Below are 21,551 nucleotides of genomic sequence, written 5' to 3'. Positions count from 1 at the left end.
CTTGAAATCAGATACCATTGTCATGTAACATCAGTAGCGGGAATATCGTTTTCGTTGTAGTGAAACGTTATGCGAACCAGCCATCTCAGGCCTTTTTAAGCGTGCGGCAGGTGTCCAGACCTTTTCGCCTTGCGCAACTGGAACTATGTACCCGTTTGTCTCAGTCAATCCAAAGTGCTGTGGACCGCGTGCTTATAAGCCCCAGGAAGGTATTCTCCAAGCTCTGGAGGCTAGGGCGTTGGGCCGGTGTGGTTCTGGTGAGGGCCTCCTCCGGGTTGCCGATGGCCACTGTCCGTCTGCATTGCGTGTGGTGAAGAGTGAATGGTCCCTGTTGTAAGGACGCTGATTCCAGTCTTCAGGACCCCACCCGGGTAACCCAGTCACCTCCCAGAGCTCCCATCTCCATACGCCATCCCAGTGGGGGTGGTATTTCAATGCACAAACTATGGGGGACACATTCAGTCCCGGTTGCACATTAAACAGTTCCCCCTGCCCCCCAGCCCCTGGCAGCCGCTCTTCTGTGTTGTGCTTCTGATCACACGGCTCCTCTGTCTCATGTAGGAAGAATCACACGGCTTAGTCTTTCTGTGCCTGGCTATGCCACTTGGCACAGTGTCCTGCAAGGTCACCCGTGTCACACCAGTTGTCAGGACTTCCTCTCGTCGGGTGGACCACGTTTTCTTACCGGTGCGTCTGTCAACGGACTCTGGGTTCTTGTTCGTTTTAGCTGATGTGAACGCTTCTGCTGTGAACGTGGGGTGCACACACCTCTTGGAGACCCTGCTCTCAGTTCTTCTGGGCTCACACCTGGGCCAGACGTGGGCTTACTGGATGGCAGGGGGAGGAGGGTGTGGGCTTACTGGATGGCAGGGGAAGGCAGGTGTGGGCTTACTGGATGGCAGGGGGAGGCAGGCGTGGGCTTGCCGGATGGCAGGGGGAGGCAGGCGTGGGCTTGCCGGATGGGAGGGGGAGGCGGGCGTGGGCTTGCTGGGTCGCAGGGGGAGGCGGGCGTGGGCTTAGTGGATGGCAGGCGGAGGCAGGCGTGGGCTTGCTGGGTCACAGGGGGCGGCAGGTGTGGGCTTACTGGGTCGCAGGGGGAGGCGGGCGTGGGCTTACCGGATCACAGGGGCTCCCTGTTTGATTTTGGGGGGACCCGCCACATTGTTTCTGCAGCGGCGGCACCAGTTTACGTCCCCACCGACAGAGCGCGGGCTCCCAGTTTCCCCACACCCTCACCAAGGCCCGTGGACCCGCTTTTCTGAGGGCCGTCTTCCCCCGGGGTGTGACGTGGGGTCTCCTGGTTCCGCTCTGCATTTCCCTGAGGCTCGGTGACGCCGAGCACCTTTTCGTTCATGGGTCGGCCACGGCGTCTTCTTTGGAGAAATGTCTGCTCCAGCCCTTTCCCTTGGGTGCTTTCAGCCTGGTGTCCCCATTTGTCTACTTCTGTTTTGTTGCCTATACATTTAAGCGTATGTTTTTAGTGTCTGCCTCTTATTTTGGGATTCTTTCAAAATCTCTGAAACTTATCGTCCCCATATCCACATTACTTAGGCCATGGATTTTCTTTTTCCTTTTAAACTAACAGCCTGTTTTTTTCCCCTCTTGGTTTGATTGTATTTTTTACTCGTTTCTTTCCTCTCAGCTCTTTCTTGTATCTTGTTGTTTCTTCTCATTCATGTGGTTATTCTTGCTTCGTGGAGGACTCTCTGAGTCGTTTTTCCTCCCAGAAAAGGCTGTGGGTGCTCAACTTGGCAGTGTCTCCGTGTTTGGAAGTGTCTTAATTTTGCCCTCCTTGAATGATGGTTGCCTGGTTCAGAATCTTCAGCATTTCTGAAATTCCATTCCTTCATTTGGTAAAGGCCTTTTGGAAGGAGCCCGTGAAGGAGCCGTCGGTGACGGAGCGGCAGGGGGCAGCTGGGGAAAGGCAGGGACCCCAGGCTGCGGGCCCTGCGGGCAGAGGCTGAGGAGCTTTCCGGGGTCAGCTGCCCTGTGTCCTCGGGCCGGAAGTTGGCCCAGGAGGCGGCTCCGTGCTCTGGGAGCTCCTGCTGCGTGTTTGCGGAGGGGCGGTGGCGGGCGCTCCCATCCCTGGCCTCGGTCCCACGCCGACCTCCGGGTGCGGCCCAGGCTGGTGGGGGGCGTGGGCAGCAGAAGGTGAGGCCCTCACAGGGGCCGGAGCCCGGAGGGCAGGAGGCCAGTCCTTGGGTGGGAGGAGTGGCACAGGAGGCACGCGGCCGGGCCATCCGGAGGTCAGAGCCAGGAGCGGCGGCTGAGGGGCGGGCTCGGGTCGCGTCACACGGCGGGCAGGAGAGGAGCACGGCCGGGCTCGGCGCCACCAGCAGTGCTGTCACGTGGTCTTGTTAGCTGCACCCAGAAGCGCATCAGGTCGTCGAGAGAGAGAGTAATTCACTTCGTAACCTCACAACTTGCGCTGTCGGGCCTGGATGTTGATGACGCACTGAAGGTGAACGTCAGGGCGTTGCCGGCTTCCTTTTTGGATACAGGTTACAAGTGGAGGGCTCAAGCCTGTGGCACCTGCTTGGGACCCTCCTCTTGTGTCCCCTTTGGCCCCGTGGGACGAGCCTCGGGCCGGGTGTCCCGAGCAGAAGGCGGGATGCTGAGACACGTCACTCCTGTGAGTCCCGTGCTGTCACCCGCCGAGCGCGGGTATGTCGACCACGCAGAGTCTTGCTGGCACTTAGGAGCACGACCGTGTCCAGCGTGGGTGACAGAGCACAGCGGTGCTCACCTGCCTTACAGCCGCGTGGAGCGGGGACGCTACCGTCACCTGGCGCGTGCTCGGACTGACCGTGTGTGCGGACGTGTGACTTTTCCTCTTTTCCTTTTGACCGCGTTTATTGAAGTGTAGTTTTAACGTCTGAATCTCAGAGTAAAACTTTGAAGCTTTTGTTATTGTGCATCACGGGATTTGTCTCCGTACATTTTGCAGTAATCCTGTTTATCGTGTCTTACGAAAGCGCCGGCCGGGTCAGGTTAGACACACACCTGTCCTCACACGGTCGGTTTGCGGGGCTGCTGGGGTGGGTGGAGGCTCTGAGAACAGCCCGGGATTCTGAAAGGGAGTCTGCTCGCGGCAGCATCCCACCAGCACCCGGCTTCGGCGCCTCCTCTGAGGTTGACCGGAGTCGAGCGAGCGCGAGCACCCAGGTCTCTGTGCTGCGCTTTGTTACTCTCTTGCGAGGTACGCGTGACAGAACTGAGGCTCGGCGCAGGGTGTCTCTTCCCCTGGGTGCGGGGACAGGTGCGTGTCTGCGGCCGGCCGTCTGCCTGCAGCTTCCCCCTCGTCCACGCCCGTCAGGGACCGTGAGATCAGGACAGACCTGGTTGGCCGTCGACCTCACGCAGCCGAAGAGGCGCAGGTGCCGTGGGTGGTCGTGTGTCACCCCACGTTGGGGACGGCCCTGCTCTGTTTCCTCTCAGAGACTCTCGTGTCTTGCTCATGCCGGACCCAGCGTGGAGGCTGAAGGGGACGAGACCTCCCCGTGTGGCGCCCGTGGCTTGTCCAGTGGTGTTGCGCCTCTTGGGCCGATAAGACCCAAGGTGTGGACAGGAGTGTTTGCCCACTGCCACTGTGTGCCCAACAGAGGCGAGGTGGGAGTGGCAGCCGGGACAGGACGGCGGTGGCCTCGCCGGGTCCCAGGGAAGAGTCCTGTTGCCGTGGCCCTTCTTGGCCGGGTCCGGCCCTTCTGATTTATGCTGTCACCTTGGCGTCTCCACCCCTGGGAATCCCGGCTCCTCCCCACCGAACGCGGTGCCCCTTGGGAGCGGATCCTTCCCCGTGGTCGGCACCACTGTAGGCAAGGTGTGCACTTGGTGCGGCTTGTCACAGACTTCTGCAGTGACTGCTGGCCCTCGGTGGGTGGGAGGTGCTGGGCCCGCAGCCGGGAGGAGGGCTGGGAGGGGTGTTCTCTCTGGAAGGACACGCCATCCTTGGTGGGTATTAGGGGAAGGCGGTTCACGTAGTAGTTAAATGCGCGCTCACGATTTCCCGTAGGTGCTGGCGCGCCCTCCCCCTCGTCCTGCGTGACCCCCCGCTGTTACGTCCCCGCTGCCCCCACCGGGCCCATCATGGGCCCTCTGCAGCCCCCAGCACTACGCGTTTCCGGTCGTTTCCTTAACTGTTTGTCATTCTGGATGAACTTGGGGATTACTTCGTCACAATGTACCCGTAAATGTTCTCCAGAAAGAGTGCAGCTGCACTACCTCTGTGGATTTGGGGACAGGACACATCCTCACATTAGTGTCCTTGTCCAGGAACACGAATGGTCCTCGGTTCACACAGGCCCTTTGTGGGTAGTAGACATGTGTTTAGACCGCTGGAAGCCTAGGACTTCTGCCTGACGAAGTACCAGGAAGGAGGTCTGGGGTCCCGCACGTAGGACGGCGGGTGCTCACACGCCAGCTGCCTCTCTTCCCTAGGTGCCCTATGAAACACTGAATAAACGCTTCCGGGCTGCTCAGAAAAACATTGACCGAGAGACGAGCCACGTCACCATGGTGGTGGCCGAGCTGGAGAAGACGTTGAGCGGCTGCCCCGCCGTGGACTCTGTGGTCAGCCTTCTGGATGGCGTGGTGGAGAAGCTCAGCGTCCTCAAGAGGAAGGTGAGTGTTGCTTCCGGACCGTCCCATCTGCCCCCCAGTGCTCGGGCTGCGGCGTGGGTCCGTGGCCCCGGCCTCACCGTGTGCCCGGGCTGTCCCAAAAAGGGGCCGTCTTCTGTGGGATCGGGGCCACGGCAGAGGCCAGGCAGCCCTGAGGTGGGGAGGTGGGCTTTCAGGGCCAGAGTGCGGGAGGGGCGAGCCACTCCACGCCGTGTGTGCCCTGCGCCCTCTGTGGGAATGGCAGGCCGGCTTCCAGTTCCACGCTCCCCTTCCTGTGAGGCCGGGTCGTCCTGGCACCAGAGTGTCCCAGGTGCAGATGGGGAGACAGATGACTTCTTACTTCCAGAATCTCACCTCAGAACTTTGCGTCGGGTTTCTCACGAAGCTGGGAGAGCTAGGAAGGGTGTACACTACGCCCAGTGAGAACAACCTGGAAAATACCAGAAGCTATTGTAAAACATCTCGCTGAAGGTGTCAAAGGGCTCACGAGACAAAGTTTATCGCCAGAATCGGAGGGCAGGGGACAAGAGGAGAGAAGGGCGGGACCCCCTGCCGCCCTGGGGACTGCATCACACAGGTGAGCCCTCTGAGGGCCTTGCTGGCCGGGGCCCGCTAGCCCTGCTTGTCAGGTGAGGGTGCCCCAGGGGCAGACATCGCGGCTGGTTTCGGGACAGCCAGGTGAGCCATGACCCCTCCTCTTCAACTTGGTGCCAGCGGTCCCCACCGGTGGTACCTCCAGGCGCCAGGCGGACCGCAGCGCTTCTTGGGCGGGGGACAGCTTCCGTCAGGGTGTCACATCTGTCGAGTAAGATGACCGGACACACGGGACGTGTGGCCGAGGCACGGCAGAAACGGTGGACGCCGCGCGGTCTTCGGGGGGTACGGCGTGGAGGCTGTCGGGCCCCACCCGACTCCGCCGCGTCTGAAGAACAGACAGCTGAGACCATCTGCGGGGGACACAGGGGACAGGAAGTGTATAGTGTGAGTGGGTTTAAAGCAAACCAAACAGAACTTCGAGAGATTAAAAGTATAATAACTGAGACGAAAGACGCAAGTGTTTGCTTATAACAGACTTTTCAACATTTAACAGTCAGACCAAGCTAAAGAGAGAATTTGTGAACTGGAAGGTAGGTGTGAAGAAATTATCTAGAATGCAGCACAGAGAGCAGGAGAACGCGAAAATGCATAAGAGGGTAGGAGGCCTGGGAGAATAGAGCAAAGACTTTGACCAAAGCCAAGGGACGGTGCAGGGGGAGTGGCTGAGATTTTCAGAACTGCGGGAGTCGCCAGGTCGGAGTCCTAAATGGGACAAATAAAAATAGACCTACCTAGGATTTCACATCGTGAAACTGAAAAGAGAGACAGAAAAATCTGAAAAGCGGCAGGAGGAAGAAAACCACTTCCAAAGGGTTAGCAGCTACCCTGGCAGCAGGCGGAAGCCGCAGAGGAGCGGACCGTGCCCGACGAGCGCCAGCCGGCTGTGACACCGGCGCCACGGTCGGTGGTGCTCGAGAGTCGGCTGCCGTCGCGGACGGCGCCGGCACGTAACACTTCTGGGGAGCCGCACAAAGTGTCACGAGAGGTAGTCGTGACATAACAGGTGGTGTACTTAACCGGGAAGCGAGTTCAAAACTACGCGTCTGGCAGCACAGCGGCAGAGCACGTTGAGCAAAAAGTCGCGTCGCGGAAGAGCAGGTGGGGGCCACAGAGCCGTGGGTGTTGACTTGCCTTCTCGGGAATGACGGATGCAGCCGCACCTGCCTCCGGGGCTTGTGTGGGACCCTCCCTTTGGCCGCCGTCACCCGGGCCCCGGGGCCGTCCCCTGCCGTCCTCGGATTTGTTCTTGCCTCCCGTTTGCGGGTGTTGGGGGCGGGGCAGGCTGGCCGCCGCCCCGTCCCGAGCGCCTCTCCGTTGCGTGTCGTGTCGCAGGCGGTGGAGTCCATCCAGGCGGAGGACGAGAGCGCCAAGCTGTGCAAGCGCAGGATCGAGCACCTCAAGGAGCACAGCAGCGACCAGCCCGCGGCGGCCAGCATGTGGAAGAGGAAGCGCATGGACCGCATGATGGTGGAGCACCTGCTGCGCTGCGGCTACTACAACACGGCCGTGAAGCTGGCCCGCCAGAGCGGCATCGAGGTGGGCCGGGGCGCGGGGCGGGGCCGCGGGGGCCAGCCTCCCGGGGCAGGTCCCTCCGGGTAGAGAGGCCGACACCCGCGCGCACACGCGCTCCCCTTTCGGTGGCTCGGGAGCCGAGCGGGCCGGCGTCCGAGGTGACAAGCGGCTCCGGGGGAGGCCTGCCCGAGGACACCGGGATGTGTCTGCAGCCATCTAGGTTGGCACGCGGGGCCCTCGCTCCCTTTCCGGGGGCCTCACGGAGCCGCGTGCACCTTTCTCTGGCCTCCGGGCCGGTTCAGCTGGGGGCTGCCCCTCTGCCGTTGGGCAGCGGTCCCTCTGGTCTCCCGAGGGCGGCGTCTACCGTGGTGGGGGGTCCATAGCACACCCGCCTCCCCACCCACCAGTCTCTGCGCGGCACCCAGTGGTGCCTCAAGCCTGTTCCTCCCAGGCTTTTCTTTCCCTGACCTTCCCTGCCCAGTACAGCCAGCTCGTGCCTGACTGTTGGGGCGTCCTGTCCTCCTGTTTGCCTGGCACAGCCTGTGCATCCGCGGTGGTCGTTGGGCTTCTCACAGACACCCCGCCCTCCGTCTTCCTGCCCCATGAGGGAGTGGCCGAATGCTCCTGGCCCCGAACGTGTGCTTTGATGGGGAGAGAGGCATGAGACAAACAGGATGTGTACAGGGCGCACAGGGCACAGGGGCAGGAGGACTGGGGATTTTCAGAAGGTTGGTTTCGGGGGGCACCTGAGTGGCTCAGTCCAACTCCTGATTTCTGCCCGGGTCAGGGTCTCACGGTGGTGGGTTTGAGCCTTGTGTGGGGCTCTGTGCTGACAGGGTGGAGCCTGCTTGGTGTTCTCTCTGCTCCTACCCTGCTCCCCTTAAAAATAAGTAAACATTAAGTAAAAAAAAAAAAAAAAAAAAAAAAAGTTGGTTGGGGTGGGCTTGCAGAGATGAGGGGAGGGTCCCAGGCCCGGGAGCTGCCATATACTTGGGGCGGGTGTCTGAGCGTATGCGGAACTCATCGATTGGGGTTTCCCCTCAACTGAAATGTGTGTATGGTGGGGGGTGGGGGTTGAGTTGGAGGCATTGCTTTTTTTTTAATGTTTGCTTATTTTTGAGACAGAGACAGAGCGTGAGTGGGGGAGGGGCAGAGAGAGAGGGAGACACAGAATGCGAAGCAGGCTCCAGGCTCCGAGCCGTCAGCACAGAGCCCAATGCAGGGCTTGAACTCACAGACCGTGAGATCATGACCTGAGCCGAAGCCGGACGCTCAACCGACTGAGCCCCCCAGGCGCCCCTGGAGGCATTGCTTTAATAGGCTCACCCTGGTTGCTCTGTGAGAACAGACTGTGGGCGGCAGAGGGGGACCGTACTGTGATTCACGGTGATGGCAGTGGTCAGACCATGGACATCCTATGAAGAGGGCCCTGCAGCATTTCCAGGTGGAACCCAGGCTCGCAGCTGTTTGCAGCAGGAAGTGTAGGAGGACCCTCATGCCCTTGGGTGGAGGGAGGGCTCCCAGCAGAGTGGGGTGCCGTCACCGGCGAAGACGCTGGTGTATCAAGGTCCCTTAACGTTTACCTTCCGTCCATCCCAAGACGCCGTGGAGAGAGAGCTCCGGGGCCGCCCGGATGGGGCCGCGTGCCCCACGCGGAGCCTCGGTGTTGGAGGAGAGGCACAGCCCCAGGGGTGTCTTTGTGCGCCGTCTGGCTTCTCACGCGGGGCCAGCACCTGATCGTCTGGGACGGTTTCCAGCTTCCACGCGTGTTGCGCATGCTGGCCCACCTCCACCGTCCGGCGTGGCGCCTCTGGTGTGAGTCCCCCAACCCAGGGGCCACGCGTGGACCTCGGAGACCCCGTGGGCAGGAAGGAGAAAGATGCGAAGGATCCAGACTCAGAGGCTGCACCGGTCAAACACACAGGTGGACCCTGACACGCGAGCAGGGGAGACCGCCTCTGAATTCAGGGCGAAACTCGCAACCAGAGATGGAAGTAGACAAAGACGATCCTCGTGTAGGAGACCCAGCATTTGCCCGTTAGGGAGGTTCTAGAAAAGAGAGAAGAAAATGCCAGAGAAACGGCGGAAGGAGTGGCTCAAGAAGACAGCCAACCTCTGAGACGCTGTGCTGGCCCTCGCCCCGCTTAATAAGTAGGAACACCGGCGTGCGAGGCGTGTGTGTGCACGGCGCTTACCCATCAGCTCGTGTCGGGAGGGCGAGGTGTGGGCGGGGCGGGAACCGGGGAGCACTGCGGGAGTCTTAGCTGCCCCCCACCGCCCCTGCTTGAGGACGGAGCCCTCTCTCACTGGGCCGGCCCCCCTCCGAGCTTGCTGTCCTGCTGCTTGCTCCTGCCCTCACCCCAAAGTTGGCAGTTAGGACGTGGGGCAGGGGAGCCACAGTTGGGTCCCCGGCCGTATGAGCTTGGGGATCCGTCCGGTGGCTCCTGACGACTTGGGTGAAGCGGCCCTGGGGTGACCCACCCCAGACTGCCCTCCGTTAAGCTGCCGTTCGGAAACCCGCAGAGCTCACGGGCCGTGTCCAGGGCGCCGACCCCAACAGTGGCACAACCCCTGTCCTTAGGTCAGCTACTCTTCTGCCCGAGCCTGGCTATTGCCTTCCACGGCAACACGCCCCAGCAGTCCCTGTGCTGGCCTCGACCCTGGTGTGGCTGAGCCCAAGGGTCGCTGTGTGGTGGCACTCTGATTAGTATGTTTTCTGGTTACTTTTGCAGTAAACATCCGGTGTTAATGATACTGCAGCATCGTTAGCTGTAACGTACTGTTTTTTTTTTTGAAGTTTATCTATTTTTGAGAGAGAGTGCCCACGCATGAGCAGGGGAGGAGCAGAGAGGAGGAACAGGAGAATCCCAAGCGGGCTCTGCACTGTCAGAAAAAATCCCAAGGCGGGGCTCAAATTCACACACTGTGAGATCATGACCTGAGCCAAAACCGAGTCGGACGCTTAACCACCGACTGAGCCACCCAGGCCCCTGTCCAGGATGTACTTCTTAACGTGCAGAAAGAAAGGAAAGTTTCTGGCTTTCGCTTTGGTCACTTTTACTTGAAAGTTCCCATCTTCTGCCACAGTCCTCCCTTCTCCAGACACTGCTTGTGCGAGAAGCAGGCCGCGGCCCTGGCTGCCGAGGCTGGGAAGCTCGGTGGTGAGCTCCTGACTTGGTTGGCCCCAGGGCAGACCTTACGTGGAGACAGCATGGCAAGAGAGCGGACTCGTCCCACACTTTGCCGTGCCAAGTGGCTCCGTGTGAGACCTGCCTGAGGACACCGGGATGTGTGTGCAGCCAACGCTCGCCTGCTGGCCACAGGACACTGGCATGCAGAGCAGCACGGTTCCCCCGAGAGTTCAAGTGGTTCAACCCTCCCCCGAGGGTTCGTGCTGGACGCTTCCCCTCTGCTTAGCGAGACACTGATCTTCAGTAACGGTGTTTGCTCCGGTCATTCCAGAAGGGGGAGAAACTTCCCGCTTGACATTCGTTTTCCTCACGGCTTGTCCCTTTGGTGATGTGCAAGCATCCACTGTCTCTTCCCAGCCTGCATGGCCACATCCTTGTTGGCGGTGCTCCAGCCCCTTGCTGGGGACGTGCAGGCCCCGGGCACCCCGTGGGCTCCTTCACTCTGGCAGACATGTGACGGGGCTGGTGGCTGTCCTTACCCGGAGTCCCTGGGCCTGCCTAGATCTGCCAGAGCGCAGCAGATGCGGCTGTGTAGGCTGCTTCCCCAATTGCACAGGCACCAGAGAAGGGGAAAGAGCAAACGTGACACAGAGACCACCCTGCTCATCCACCCTCACTGCCCCTTCTCTAAAATCTCATTCAAATAAATCTTCAGAGGAAAAAAAAAGCCCAGAAAATGAGGGTATGGATTCCCGGATCTAATTGTGAAGGGGTGAAATGGGGTCAGGCGTATGTTCCCGCGGGAGGGGGAAGGTTCTAAACTGGGGCTTTGGTTTGGGGCCCACAGCTGCTCATGGGAGACCGTATGTGGGCGCAGAATGGGCCTTGGGCGGGGTGTTCGGGCCACTGTGCTCGGCCCAGTGCTGGGGTTGGCGTGCTGGGGCCGCTGTGCTCAGCCGGTGCTGGGGCTGGTGTGCTCGGCCCGCTGTGCTGGGGCCGCTGGGCTCAGACGGCCCACAAGAGCCTCGGGCCGAGCCCTTCTGCCAGGCTGGGCCCCGCCGAACCGGAGGGAGCACAGAGCACATGGGGCCTGGGTGCGGGGGTCCCAGAGCCCAGTGCACGGAGCTCACGCCGCTACCCTTCCCTAAGGACTTAGTGAACATCGAGATGTTCCTGACTGCCAAAGAAGTGGAAGAGTCCCTGGAGAGGCGCGAGACCGCCACCTGCCTGGCCTGGTGCCACGACAACAAGTCCCGGCTGCGCAAGATGAAGGTGTGCGGGCGCGGGGCGGGGCTTGTGGGCGCGGGGCGGGGCTTGCGGGCGAGCACCGGCGGGAACCAACGCTTCTTCACCTGTTGGTTCAGAGTTCTGAGCTTCCGGTTGGTAGGGTGGGGGTGTGGGGTTTCGGTTTTGGTCATCGTGTTTGGGTTTTGGGTAAAATCCCTGAAAAGTGCACCCCCTCTGCATTACGGTTTGACAAATGGCCTGAGCATGAGGTTCTGAAGGGGCGAGGTGCCGACTGCCTGCGTGTGCCGGGTCCCTCCGGCTCGCCCAGCCCCTCAGTCACCGGTACAGGAGAGCCCCGCCGGGAAGCGTTGTCCACCTGCCAACATGCTAAGTGCTAGGTTTTCTTGAGAGCTACAATACAAGCAGCTTAAAAAATGGACACTTAAATTGCAGAATTTAAACGTGCTTACTGAAAGGTGTTGTCACCATGGGGCTTGCAGAAATGTTTAACTTCTATTAACCTTCCCGTGCCTCCGTTAGAAAAACTGTTTGTTTTCTGTTTTCTAAACCGAGCGCCTTTAACCTCTCCCCGGTTGAGCTTGTCGTGTGCATATAGTCACCAGCCAAGGGTGACGCTCTCTGCCACTCAGGGCCGCCAAAGCGAGCACGACGCGAAGACGGGACGGAAAAGTAGAGTGGCCAGTGGCTCCCCTAAAGAGAGTGAGGATCTTGGTATGGAAACCATAAAAGGAAAGCCAGAATTGGTATGTAACACTTACCCTGCGCTCCTGCTCCAGCCCCCACAGCTGTGCCACACGGTGGGAACCAGGCCAGAAGGAACGTAGGCTTCCCGTCCTGACAGCCAGTTTCTGCAAGCCCCGGTGCCTCCAGACAACACTGCTGCTTGGCCAGGGCACGTCCCCCTGGGCCGGGTCTCAGGCGGGGCCTCACAGCCACTGTGGGGGAGGGCGGGTGGGCAGGCGGCGGAGTCCGCGGCTGGCAGCTTCTTGTCACCGGCCCGTGCGCTGGAAAGCACGCGGACAGCCACCCCGTTGGGCGTGAAGATAGGCTTGTTACGAAGTGCCGGCCGAACAGGGTAGAGCGGCGAAGCACCCGCAGCGCACGTATGTGTGGGTACACGCGTGCGCTCACGCGCGCAGGCCGGGGAGGGGCCGTGCTGGACCACAGCAAACCCCTCGGAGCAGTCAGAGGCCCTAGGCCAGAAAACAGATTTGAGACCCGAGTTTCCCGATGGGTGTGCCGAGTGGGTGTCTGTTGACTCTGGGGTCCAGACGCTTCAGGGCAATCGGAGCGGCAGCACACGGGCTGCGTGTCCGGAAAGCCGGTGGAGTCACAACCGTGAAGGCGCCAGGCCCCCCCAGGTAGCACACGAGGGACGCTATTCAGCCGTGGGTGCTTGGCACGATCGCCTAGAATTGTGCTGTCTCATGCTGGAGTCTGGGCACCCGACTTCCAGTTCGTTTGTATTTGCCGGTGAGACCGGAAGGTGAGCTGCGAGAGCAGAGCCGTTATAAATCCTCGAACGCGTCCGCACGTGCAGTCATAGGAGCTGTCGTGGAACGCGCCGTGGCGCTCTCACCTGGGACATCCACCTGGTGGCTCCCCCTGTTGTTAGAGCTCCTGGCGTCCCCTGAGCCCAGAGCGGCGATCGTCGGCCGCCCTGGGGAGGCAGGCAGGGCATTTCCCCCCGGGCTCCCCCCCTTGGCTTCTGCTGGTCTGACCTCGGAAGGGAGCGCGTCATTGCGGGTGGGACCTCCTTTCTGTTTACAGTTGGTGCCGGGCCCGCCACTCAGCACGTGGCATCTGCTCCATCCATTTGGGGGCCAGGACGGACCGCTGCCTTGGTGCAGAGGGCAGGGGAGGTGGGGTGAGGGCGGGGAAACCGCTTGCCCCGAGCACCTGTGTTGTGGACGTGTTGGGCACCAGGTAGGTGGTTCTCGGCACCTTTGCCTCCGACGGCCTGGCGGGCCCCAAGGTAGGTCCCGTCAGCCGGTGCTCTGCCCTCGTGTCCCTGGAGGCGCCCTCGCAGGGGTCCGGCTGAGACCCTTCGTCAGAATGTCCGTGTGCACGTTCGGAGGCCCGGGTGGGAAATGTCCACGTGATTGGTAGACTCGAGTCACAGTTGAGACGCTTGGGGCTGGCTGACTGGCTCACCACGTAGAACTCTGTCCGCACCGCACTGCGATCCAGGTACGACAGAAGACGGAGTGACAAATCGTGGAAAACCCAGAGATTTTCCTATTCCGCTAACTCCGCTTATTCTGTTTCTGGTTGGAAATACTGAGCGTTTTCTGAAACCACAAAGATACTTTAGTTTACCACTTTTGTAGAATAATTCAGCTTTTCGTCTTAGGTCACAGAAGTTAATTTTGCCTGCCTTCACCCATCCTCAGTCAGAGTTTGAACCCAAATTGGACCGGCATTGTTGAGATTTCAGAGTTAGCGTTTGGGCTTCCACACAAATGACCATGCTGGTGCCGCACCCTGTCAGCTGCCCCTCACTGCCCCACGAGGCCCACCGGCCACTGCTGCCCCAGACCTCGCGCCCCCTGTGCCCTCTGCAAATCCCGGCACCCCCGCCCTCCCCAGCGCCTTTGAACTGGCTCTTTCTCTGCCTGGAACACGTGTCCCCGGCGTCCCTGTGCGCTGTCCCCACCCCCACCCAAGGGTCCTCACCCGTGTCCCTGCTCGGGGACCTGGGTTCTCTCCCCTGCTCCCCGCTTGGCGCTCCTGCTTCTGCTCCCCTGCGAGACACCACCTCCCAGCCTCTCCCAACCGGGTGTTGGGGCCTCACGTGGGGAGCAGGTTGAGGTGGACAGTGCCACACGGGATCCTGAGGCCAGGTCCCCGGGGCCGAGGCTGGGAAATGCAGCTGGGCTAGGAGAAGGCTGTGACAGCGTGCCCACACGCTGACGCCTTTGTGCGGATGAAGCAGCCGGGGTTGTGAAGGGGCTGGAAACTTGTCTTCACGGGGTCACTTCACACACACGGGAAGTCGTGCCACGGGCCCTCCGAACCCTCAGCCTCCGGCATCCTCGCCCTCAGGGGGTGCCTGTCCCGCCATCCCCGAGCCTGGCCCACGGGTGCACTCGCAAGGCCCCGGCCCCCTGGGTGCAGGGCTGCTCCCGCCGTGCTGGGGAGGCATGGGCTGCAGCTGAAACTACAGCTTTGGCGTCCGTCCCACCTCCCTGCTGGCTCGAAGCTCCCTCGGCAGGGCGTGCGGTGTGCGGCCCGTGTGGCGGGGCCGGCCCATGGGCGTGGCTGTGTGGGGACGCTACCCAGGCCTTGTCTCGTCTTTGCCCCCAGAGCTGCCTGGAATTCAGCCTCAGGATTCAGGAGTTCATTGAACTCATCCGGCAGAACAAGAGACTGGACGCCGTGAGGTACGTGGAGGAGGTCTCCCGGTTCTCCGCAGAGGGCAGACTCCCTGACTTCACGGGGCAGGCCTTCTGGGCTCTGGGGGGTGAAGCGTGGAGTGTCCAGCAGGCCTGCCCTGACTGGCTGGGCCCTGCCTGTGACTCGAGGCCTCTCTCCCCGTCCCCAAGCAGGACGCTGGGGCCGGGCACCCAGGCTCCTCCTGTCTGGTGCACACGACCGTTCTGACGGCACGAGGCCGACTTACCGTGTGGGCACAGGCCGTGGGTTCTGCTGTGTCCACCTGTCCTGGGACGGTGCCGGCCCCGGGCTGGAGGACACTCAGGCGCGGAGATGTGCCGTTTAGGGGGTGGACCGAGGGCGTGCGTGAGGGCAGAGGGGGGGCCTCTGGGAAGGAGGCTGGCACGCAGGCACGGGGACGTGGGGTCCCCAGGTGCGGCCTGTGCGGGAAGGCACAGCCCTGGGGCCCGACCCGTGGGCTCTGTGTCTCCTGAGAGTCAGAACCCGGGGGGACGGACTGTCTCCGGGGCCTCCCAGGGCTGTGCCGGGGGCGGGGGGGACCGGTGGGCGTTCTGGCGCAATTAGTGTTGCTGGGCTTTGGGTTCGTGTAGGCCAGGGTCACTTGGAAGAGCTCGGGCAGGTGCCCTTCACAGCTGGGTCGCTGCCTCTGGCTGTTCCCTGAGTGGGATTCTATGCTCGGTGCCTCGAACCTCACCCCCGACCCTGTGTCCGTGAGGAGGGGGCCCTGCCGAGCTGAGCTCCCAGCAGACCCTGGCCCAGGGCACACGAGGAGGGGGCTTCTTCGGCACTGAGGCTCCGGCATACACTGTGAGCGCAGACTCTTGAAGGTAAAGCTGCAAACTTGGACGGCCCCAAATGTTGTTTTCCAGACACGCGAGAAAGCATTTCAGTCAGGCTGAGGGGAGCCAGCTGGACGAGGTCCGCCAGGTCATGGGCATGCTGGCCTTCCCACCAGACACGCACATCTCGCCCTACAAGGTAACCCGTGCCCGTGGGCCCTCAGGGCTTGGGAGGACTTCGTCTGTGGTCACCTCCACGTTCAGAGTATGGCCAGCACCCCAAACAGGCCCTTTCCCATCTTGCTCCTGTTTGGCCGGGGAGAAGTTTGGATCGGAACGACGCACGGGGGTCTCAGCCTAGAAGGCCCTTCGGCTCTGAGCGCGTCACCTGCTCCCCTCACCTTTCTCCCTCACTGCCAGTGTCCTTCCTGACCTCCGTCCTCTCTTCGGGGTCTTTGTGGGTCCACGTGGGGTCCGGGCGGGGCGGGGTCATGCAGCATCGCTAACCAGTCCCCTTGGCTTGGCTGGGTGCTGGGGCAGGGTGTCTGGCCTCTTGAAATCAGGCAGTGCCCCCCCCACCCCCCAAAGCCTAGGAGCAGCCCTGGCGATCTTTGATCCGCCTTTGGGTTCCTCCTTCTCTTGTCTCGAAAAACGTCAGCGTGTTCACAGCTGAGTCGCTCACGGTCCTGTCTTGGAAAATCTGGGGATTCCAGCAACTTTCCCCCGTTCCTGTGGCTGCTCCCCGTCGGGGTCCCTTGGCCATCAGTCTGGTCACGCCCACACGAGTGTCCTTATAAAGGCCGCTTGGCTGGACCCTTAATGCTCTTTCTGAGCAGCCTTCTCATTTTCGCAACACGGACAGAAGTTTCCAGATCATAAAGTTCTGCTTTCTTTTGGTGGGCAGTTCCGCCCTGAAGTCATTTTTGTCTTCATGTGTGTTACTGTAAATGGGACTCTGCTTAGAGACCACCTCGGTCCGACTCTCAGTGTCCTCGCACATCTCCGTCCTCCGGGGTCTCCGGGACAGCAGCACAAAGCCGCCGCACTCTCTGCCGCCTCTGACAGGGCTGGCCTTTCCTCGGCCTCCCTGCCGCCGTCCCGCTCCTGACCCCCTAGCCGCTCGCCCTCCGTGAAGACTGGGGCTCTCCGCGTGGGACCAGTCCCATCGCCGCAGCATGGACTCTGTGTGGTCACGCGTCCACACTGTCCCAGCTGTGGCCCCGGTTCTGGGTGTTCGTTGCACGGCTCCTCCCTCGGTTTTCCGTCGTCGTCCGCCTGGGCTCTGGGACAATCCCACAGGCTTGGCGGCTTAGTCCTCACAGTCTCGCGCCTGGGAGCCCTGGATCGTGGCACCAGCAGGGTCCGGTGAGGCTCCCTGCCTCCACCCCCTTCCTGAGCCTGTGGCTCCTGGAGGTCCACCTGCCGACACTGTCACGGCGAGGGACACGGCACTCGACCCTGGTGTTCCCTCTCGCTGTTGTCAGCCTGTCCCCAGGAGGGAGGGAAGTGAACTGCCTTCCCCGTGGGCTGAACCCGCCTTGTTCTCTGAGCCTGGACGTTGGGCTCTGAGGTCCCACGTGCCCCATGCGGTTTTGTGGGCCGACAGCTCCTGTCCCGGGCACAGCCCGGGACCTCGCCCCCACTTACTGAAGTGCTTGGCCGCAGGCCTTCTCCGGGCTGCTGGAAGCTGCTGCTTTGTCCCGACGGATGCACACAGTCCTCAGGTGTCAGGCATGTCCTGTGATACAGGCTCTGTTCACAGAGATCTTGAGCGTGATCACGTGTCTCTTCCCTGCTCTGGAGAAGGTTTGCGAGGAGTGCAGAAGGGGCCTGCCCTTAGTGCGTGAGAAGGCCTGCTCGGGATGGCATCCGTGGGGCCCGTGCCCACTCTCCTCCCTGGAGAGGCCTCACGGCGGCAGGAAGGAGCAGGGCCGGTGCTGCCATCGCAGCCTGAGGACCGGAGGGCTGACCGTCGGGGAGACATCCTGGCGGCGTGGAAGAGAAACCACGGCAGCCAGTGCACGGCCAAGGCCGGCTGGGGGTCAGGGAGGCTGGGCGGCACAAGAGAGGAAGGCCGGGACGTGCACAGTCTCAGCGGAGGGGCGCGGGCCGTCAAGGGAAATGCTGAGGCTGTGGCATGCCCTGGGGGCCGTGTTGAGGGGGCACATCCCTGACCCCTTGTGGCAGGAAGTCACAGGTCTAAGTGGGTCACATGAGAGGCAGGATGAAGTGCTCTGGTCTCGGAGAGGTGGCCACACCAGTGGCCCGAGGCCAAGGGTCTGTTGAGAGAGGGGTTTGCAGAGCCTCTGGACTGTGGGCTTGGTCCTCTGTGGGCTTTGCTGTGGTAAAAATAACATTAAAGACACGTGTTTTTAACATTGGAGTGAAGTGTGCTATTTGCCCCGGACTAGGGCTCCCCGTGGGGCTCCCACCCAGCAGCTGCCTGTGCCTCTGCCTTGACGCGGGAGCCCTGACCCTTGTGCTTGACGTCCAGGGTTTCCCTCCTGTTGGTGTGTGCCCTCCCCTCCCTGCTCTTGTAGGCTCTGAACTTGGAAAGCTCTGAGACGGGCTCGTCAGGCCCGGTGTTCTGTTCTGTGGTTCTCCACCCTGAGCTGGGCTGCTGGGTCCCATGCCAGCAAGTCCCTTTCTGGAACGAGACTTTTCCTCTGGAACCTCAGTGCCTTTATCCGTGTCCAGCTGTCTCTAGACCCACGGAGTCAGTCCCCTTCTTGCCGCGAGGCCACAGGACCCGCACCCTCTATCGTCTGTCCGCACAGAACACACTGACGGGCCTGTGGGCAGACGTGGGGTCCGGGCTTCAGGCACGCTGTGCCGCTCTCCGGCTGGCGGCTGTGGGCTCGTGGGGGCCCAGCTTCTGTTGCCCGGGACTGCAGTGGGCCCCGGGGTGCCCCCAGCACTGCTCTGCCCTGTCTCCTCCAGGACCTGCTGGACCCTGCCCGGTGGCGAATGCTGATCCAGCAGTTCCGGTACGACAACTACCGGCTGCACCAGCTGGGGAACAACTCTGTGTTCACCCTGACGCTGCAGGCTGGCCTCTCGGCGATAAAGACACCGTATCCTTCTGGCGGGCAAGGGGCCCCGCGCCAGCTCCGCCCTTCCGAGCCTGGGGTTCCCGTGCCCTTGCCTCGCCCCTCCCTCCCCCCCCCCCCAGGGAAAAGCCGGGGGCTGTGGCCCTCCCAACCCGAGACCCGTGCTCTTGGCTTGTGTTGTGGGGGCCCCCGCTTAGGTAGTCGGGTGGTGCTGCGGGCGTGCCCGGGGCCCCGCTTGGTCTGTGGGAACCCGGTCACGGAGCCACACTTTGTGTTCTCTCGCCCCCAAACGCTGCCTGGCACGCTGCACGCCAACCGGATGGCCGCCAGTGTGCGCAGCCTTCTGGCGGCTGGGACCCTCACCATGCGGAACCGTTGCCCGGTGTGATTCCTGAGCATCCCCTCCCAACTTCTGCGGGCCTGAGCCCAGGCTGCGGCCAAGCGCTTCGTCTTTCTTCACACGGTTCCCACCCCAAGGCCGGAGGGCCCTTCTCGAGTGCAGCACGTGGGCCTCCTGGGACCCCGGGCTGTTTGCTTTTGCGTGTGAGGGGACCTGCCCTGAGGGCCGTGAGTGGGAACGTGCTGGGGTGGCCGGGACGTGCTCTGGCCTCCTCGGTGGGGCCATTTCCCCGCCAGATGTAGTGTTTCCTCTGCCATGAAAGAGAGCTCTGGGCTTGTTTCCTGCCCCGCGCCCCTTCCTTAACCTGAGCACAGACAGTGCTACAAGGAGGACGGCAGCTCCAAGAGCCCCGACTGCCCCGTGTGCAGCCGCTCCCTGAACAAGCTGGCGCAGCCGCTGCCCATGGCGCACTGCGCCAACTCCCGCCTGGTCTGCAAGATCTCCGGCGACGTGATGAACGAGAACAACCCGCCCATGATGCTGCCCAACGGCTACGTCTACGGCTACAACGTGAGGGACGGGGCCGAGGGGCGGTGCTGGGGTGGGGCGTGGAGGGGGTGGCGGCGGGTCGGGTCGGGTCCGGGGAGGGGGTGGGGAGGGCCCTGGAAGCTGGGGAGGCAGGAGGTCCAGGGGAGGGCCTGGGAGGGGGTGGGAAGGGGAAGGGCCCTGGAGGAGGGGGAAGCCTGGGAAGGGGAGTGGGTAAGGGGCAGGGAGGGGAGTGGGTAAGGGGCAGGGAGGGGGTGGGGGGCGGGAAGGGGGGAGGGCCCTGGAAGGGGGCTCGGGAAGTGGAGGAGCCAGGGCCTGGAGGGGCCGCGGGAGGGTCGAGGTGGCGCTGGAAGTGGGAGGCATGGGGCCTGGAAGGGGCTAGGGGCGGCGGCGCGCCTGGCCTTCCGCCTGCTCTGCGCCAGGTGCTCTGCGCCAGGTGCGGACGTCTCGGCCCCGCGCTGCCCCCGGAGAAAGCTGCAGGGTCAGGGGTTCGCGGGCAGGGCTCAAGGGGAGCGGAGCTCTCCCGCAGCGGGCGGTGGTGGGCGCGCCCGTCTACATGCTCGCGTGCGGCCCGTTGTCTTTCAGTCTCTGCTGTCTATCCGTCAAGATGACAAAGTCGTGTGCCCGAGGACCAAAGAAGTGTTCCACTTCTCACAAGCCGAGAAAGTGTACATCATGTAGGCCGGGCCGCCCCGCGCCCTGGGCCCCTGGGCCCCCGCGCCCCCGCGCCCCCGCGCCCCTGCCCGCCTCTGTTTCTGTTTCTTGCGACCAAAGATCAGTGAGCGACGATGGGCCCCCTAAGAGGAGAGGAGTCGGATCAGCACGCGTGTGCTTGGGGACAGCCTCTCCGCTGGTAGGACTCCGGAGCGCGCGCGAGCTCCTGGCCGCCTTCCCCTTACAAAGAGAGAGACCTTCTCGGCCGCTTCGGAAACAGGAGTCGGTTGTTTTTCCGCGCCCCGGACCCTGTCTCCGCCCGCCGAGCCCCGGGGCCTGAGCCTGGGCCCGGAGAGGTGCCGGGAGGCACCAGGACCGCACTGCGGCCCCAGGACCGCGCGCCGGGGCGGGGTTAGGGTGTGCTAGGTTCAATGTCACGTCATTCGTGCCGCCTTATTTCCTGCTTGAGAATGTATTCACGTGGAGACCCACTGGACCGAGTTCTGCAGAGGCCTTGCCGATGGCTCCGTAACTGTAGACGTAACGCTGTTCGTTACAGAAGCTAGTAGTTCAGTTGAAGTAACCACCGGTGACTTTCCAAATCCAACGAACCATTGTAGTTTACACGAAACCATACCGTAGAGGTTTGTACTTAGCGCTTATTTTTGCATGTTGATGTTGATTAGCTAATAAACTGTAAATGTACAACATGTTAATAAAAGGGTTTTCTATTTCTTACGTCTGTGTGAGGTGGAAGCCGCTGTGCACCCCGGTACCCTCACTCCTGTCTGCTCACCCTGGGCCGCCCCCAGTCCAGGACCTTTGCTCGTTTCTGCTCACCCCAGGCCCCCCCCCCCCCAACCCCCCAGTCTGCGGCCGCACCGCCGGTGGGGCCGGGGTCCCAGGAGCGGCCCCCGCAGCTCTGGCCCGCTTGTGCCCACATCCCAGAGTCCCGCTCCAGCACGCAGGTGGTCGGCCTGCTCTGCTCGGGGAGGCAAGGGTGGCAGGGCCATCCGAGTGGGGTCTCCTGAGTCGCCGGCACACGTTGGCGGCATGCTGCCAAGTGAGCGCCAGGCACACACATGTGGCCGTGGGCGGCCTCTTCCAGAGTCCCTGCTCGGAGCTCAGGGTCGAAGTAGTGGGGTGGAGGCTCCTCCCTGCCGCGCCCTCCAGTCCTCCAGCCGCACTCTGACCACCACCTGTGCCGCCTCCCCTTTTCCTTCTTCCCAAAGGCGTGTGCACGCACGCGTGTGACCACGCACCCCGGGAGCCCCTTCCGGTCCACTCCAGCGACCGCATCCATGGTGAGAGCGGCTCAGCCGTGGGGCAGCCACAGGGTGGGTGGAGCAGGGTGGCTGGTCCCCGCTATGCTGGGACGTACAGGCTGTGATGGGTGACGCCGCACAAACGCGCTCAGGTGCTCCGTGGAGGTGCCGGCCTGCTCGTTAATGCGGGAGGCGCCGGTGCCAGCCCGCACCCACCCGCCTCGAGGCCGCCCCACCTGCTCCGCGTCCTCCCCGGAGTCCTAGGCTTGCGGCCTTGTGCTCACGGGAGTTTTAACTGAGGTACGAATCGCATCCATTGAAACATGGCAATCTTCAGGAAGCCGTGTGAGCAGGTTTGATAACCGTGTGTGCAGGTGTAACCCCCAGGCCCAGGCGGCCAACATTCACCCCCAGAC

General features: G+C 62.3%; 1 protein-coding gene across 2 annotated transcripts in view; it reads left to right on the top strand.

The window, feature by feature from the left end:
- MAEA (macrophage erythroblast attacher, E3 ubiquitin ligase) overlaps positions 1 to 20,608 on the top strand; it is a 37,262-nt gene extending 16,654 nt beyond the window's left edge. Inside the window, exons 2-10 of one of the 2 annotated variants that reach the window (XM_027064176.2) lie at positions 4,438 to 4,620; positions 6,547 to 6,750; positions 11,007 to 11,129; positions 11,735 to 11,848; positions 14,412 to 14,488; positions 15,371 to 15,479; positions 18,221 to 18,354; positions 19,045 to 19,240; positions 19,802 to 20,608. In XM_027064176.2, the coding sequence (XP_026919977.1) occupies positions 4,438 to 4,620; positions 6,547 to 6,750; positions 11,007 to 11,129; positions 11,735 to 11,848; positions 14,412 to 14,488; positions 15,371 to 15,479; positions 18,221 to 18,354; positions 19,045 to 19,240; positions 19,802 to 19,897 (1,236 nt within the window). In that variant the 3' untranslated portion in view covers positions 19,898 to 20,608. The remainder of the gene's footprint in view (positions 1 to 4,437; positions 4,621 to 6,546; positions 6,751 to 11,006; positions 11,130 to 11,734; positions 11,849 to 14,411; positions 14,489 to 15,370; positions 15,480 to 18,220; positions 18,355 to 19,044; positions 19,241 to 19,801) is intronic. The other variant, XM_027064235.2, reaches the window with a different exon arrangement.
- The last annotated feature ends 943 nt before the right edge of the window (positions 20,609 to 21,551 follow it).

Source organism: Acinonyx jubatus, chromosome B1 (genome assembly GCF_027475565.1).
Source record: "Acinonyx jubatus isolate Ajub_Pintada_27869175 chromosome B1, VMU_Ajub_asm_v1.0, whole genome shotgun sequence".
Classification (NCBI taxonomy): domain Eukaryota; kingdom Metazoa; phylum Chordata; class Mammalia; order Carnivora; family Felidae; genus Acinonyx; species Acinonyx jubatus.
The sequence above is the reverse complement of the archived record's forward strand: the minus strand, read 5'-3'. Positions and strand labels throughout refer to the sequence as shown.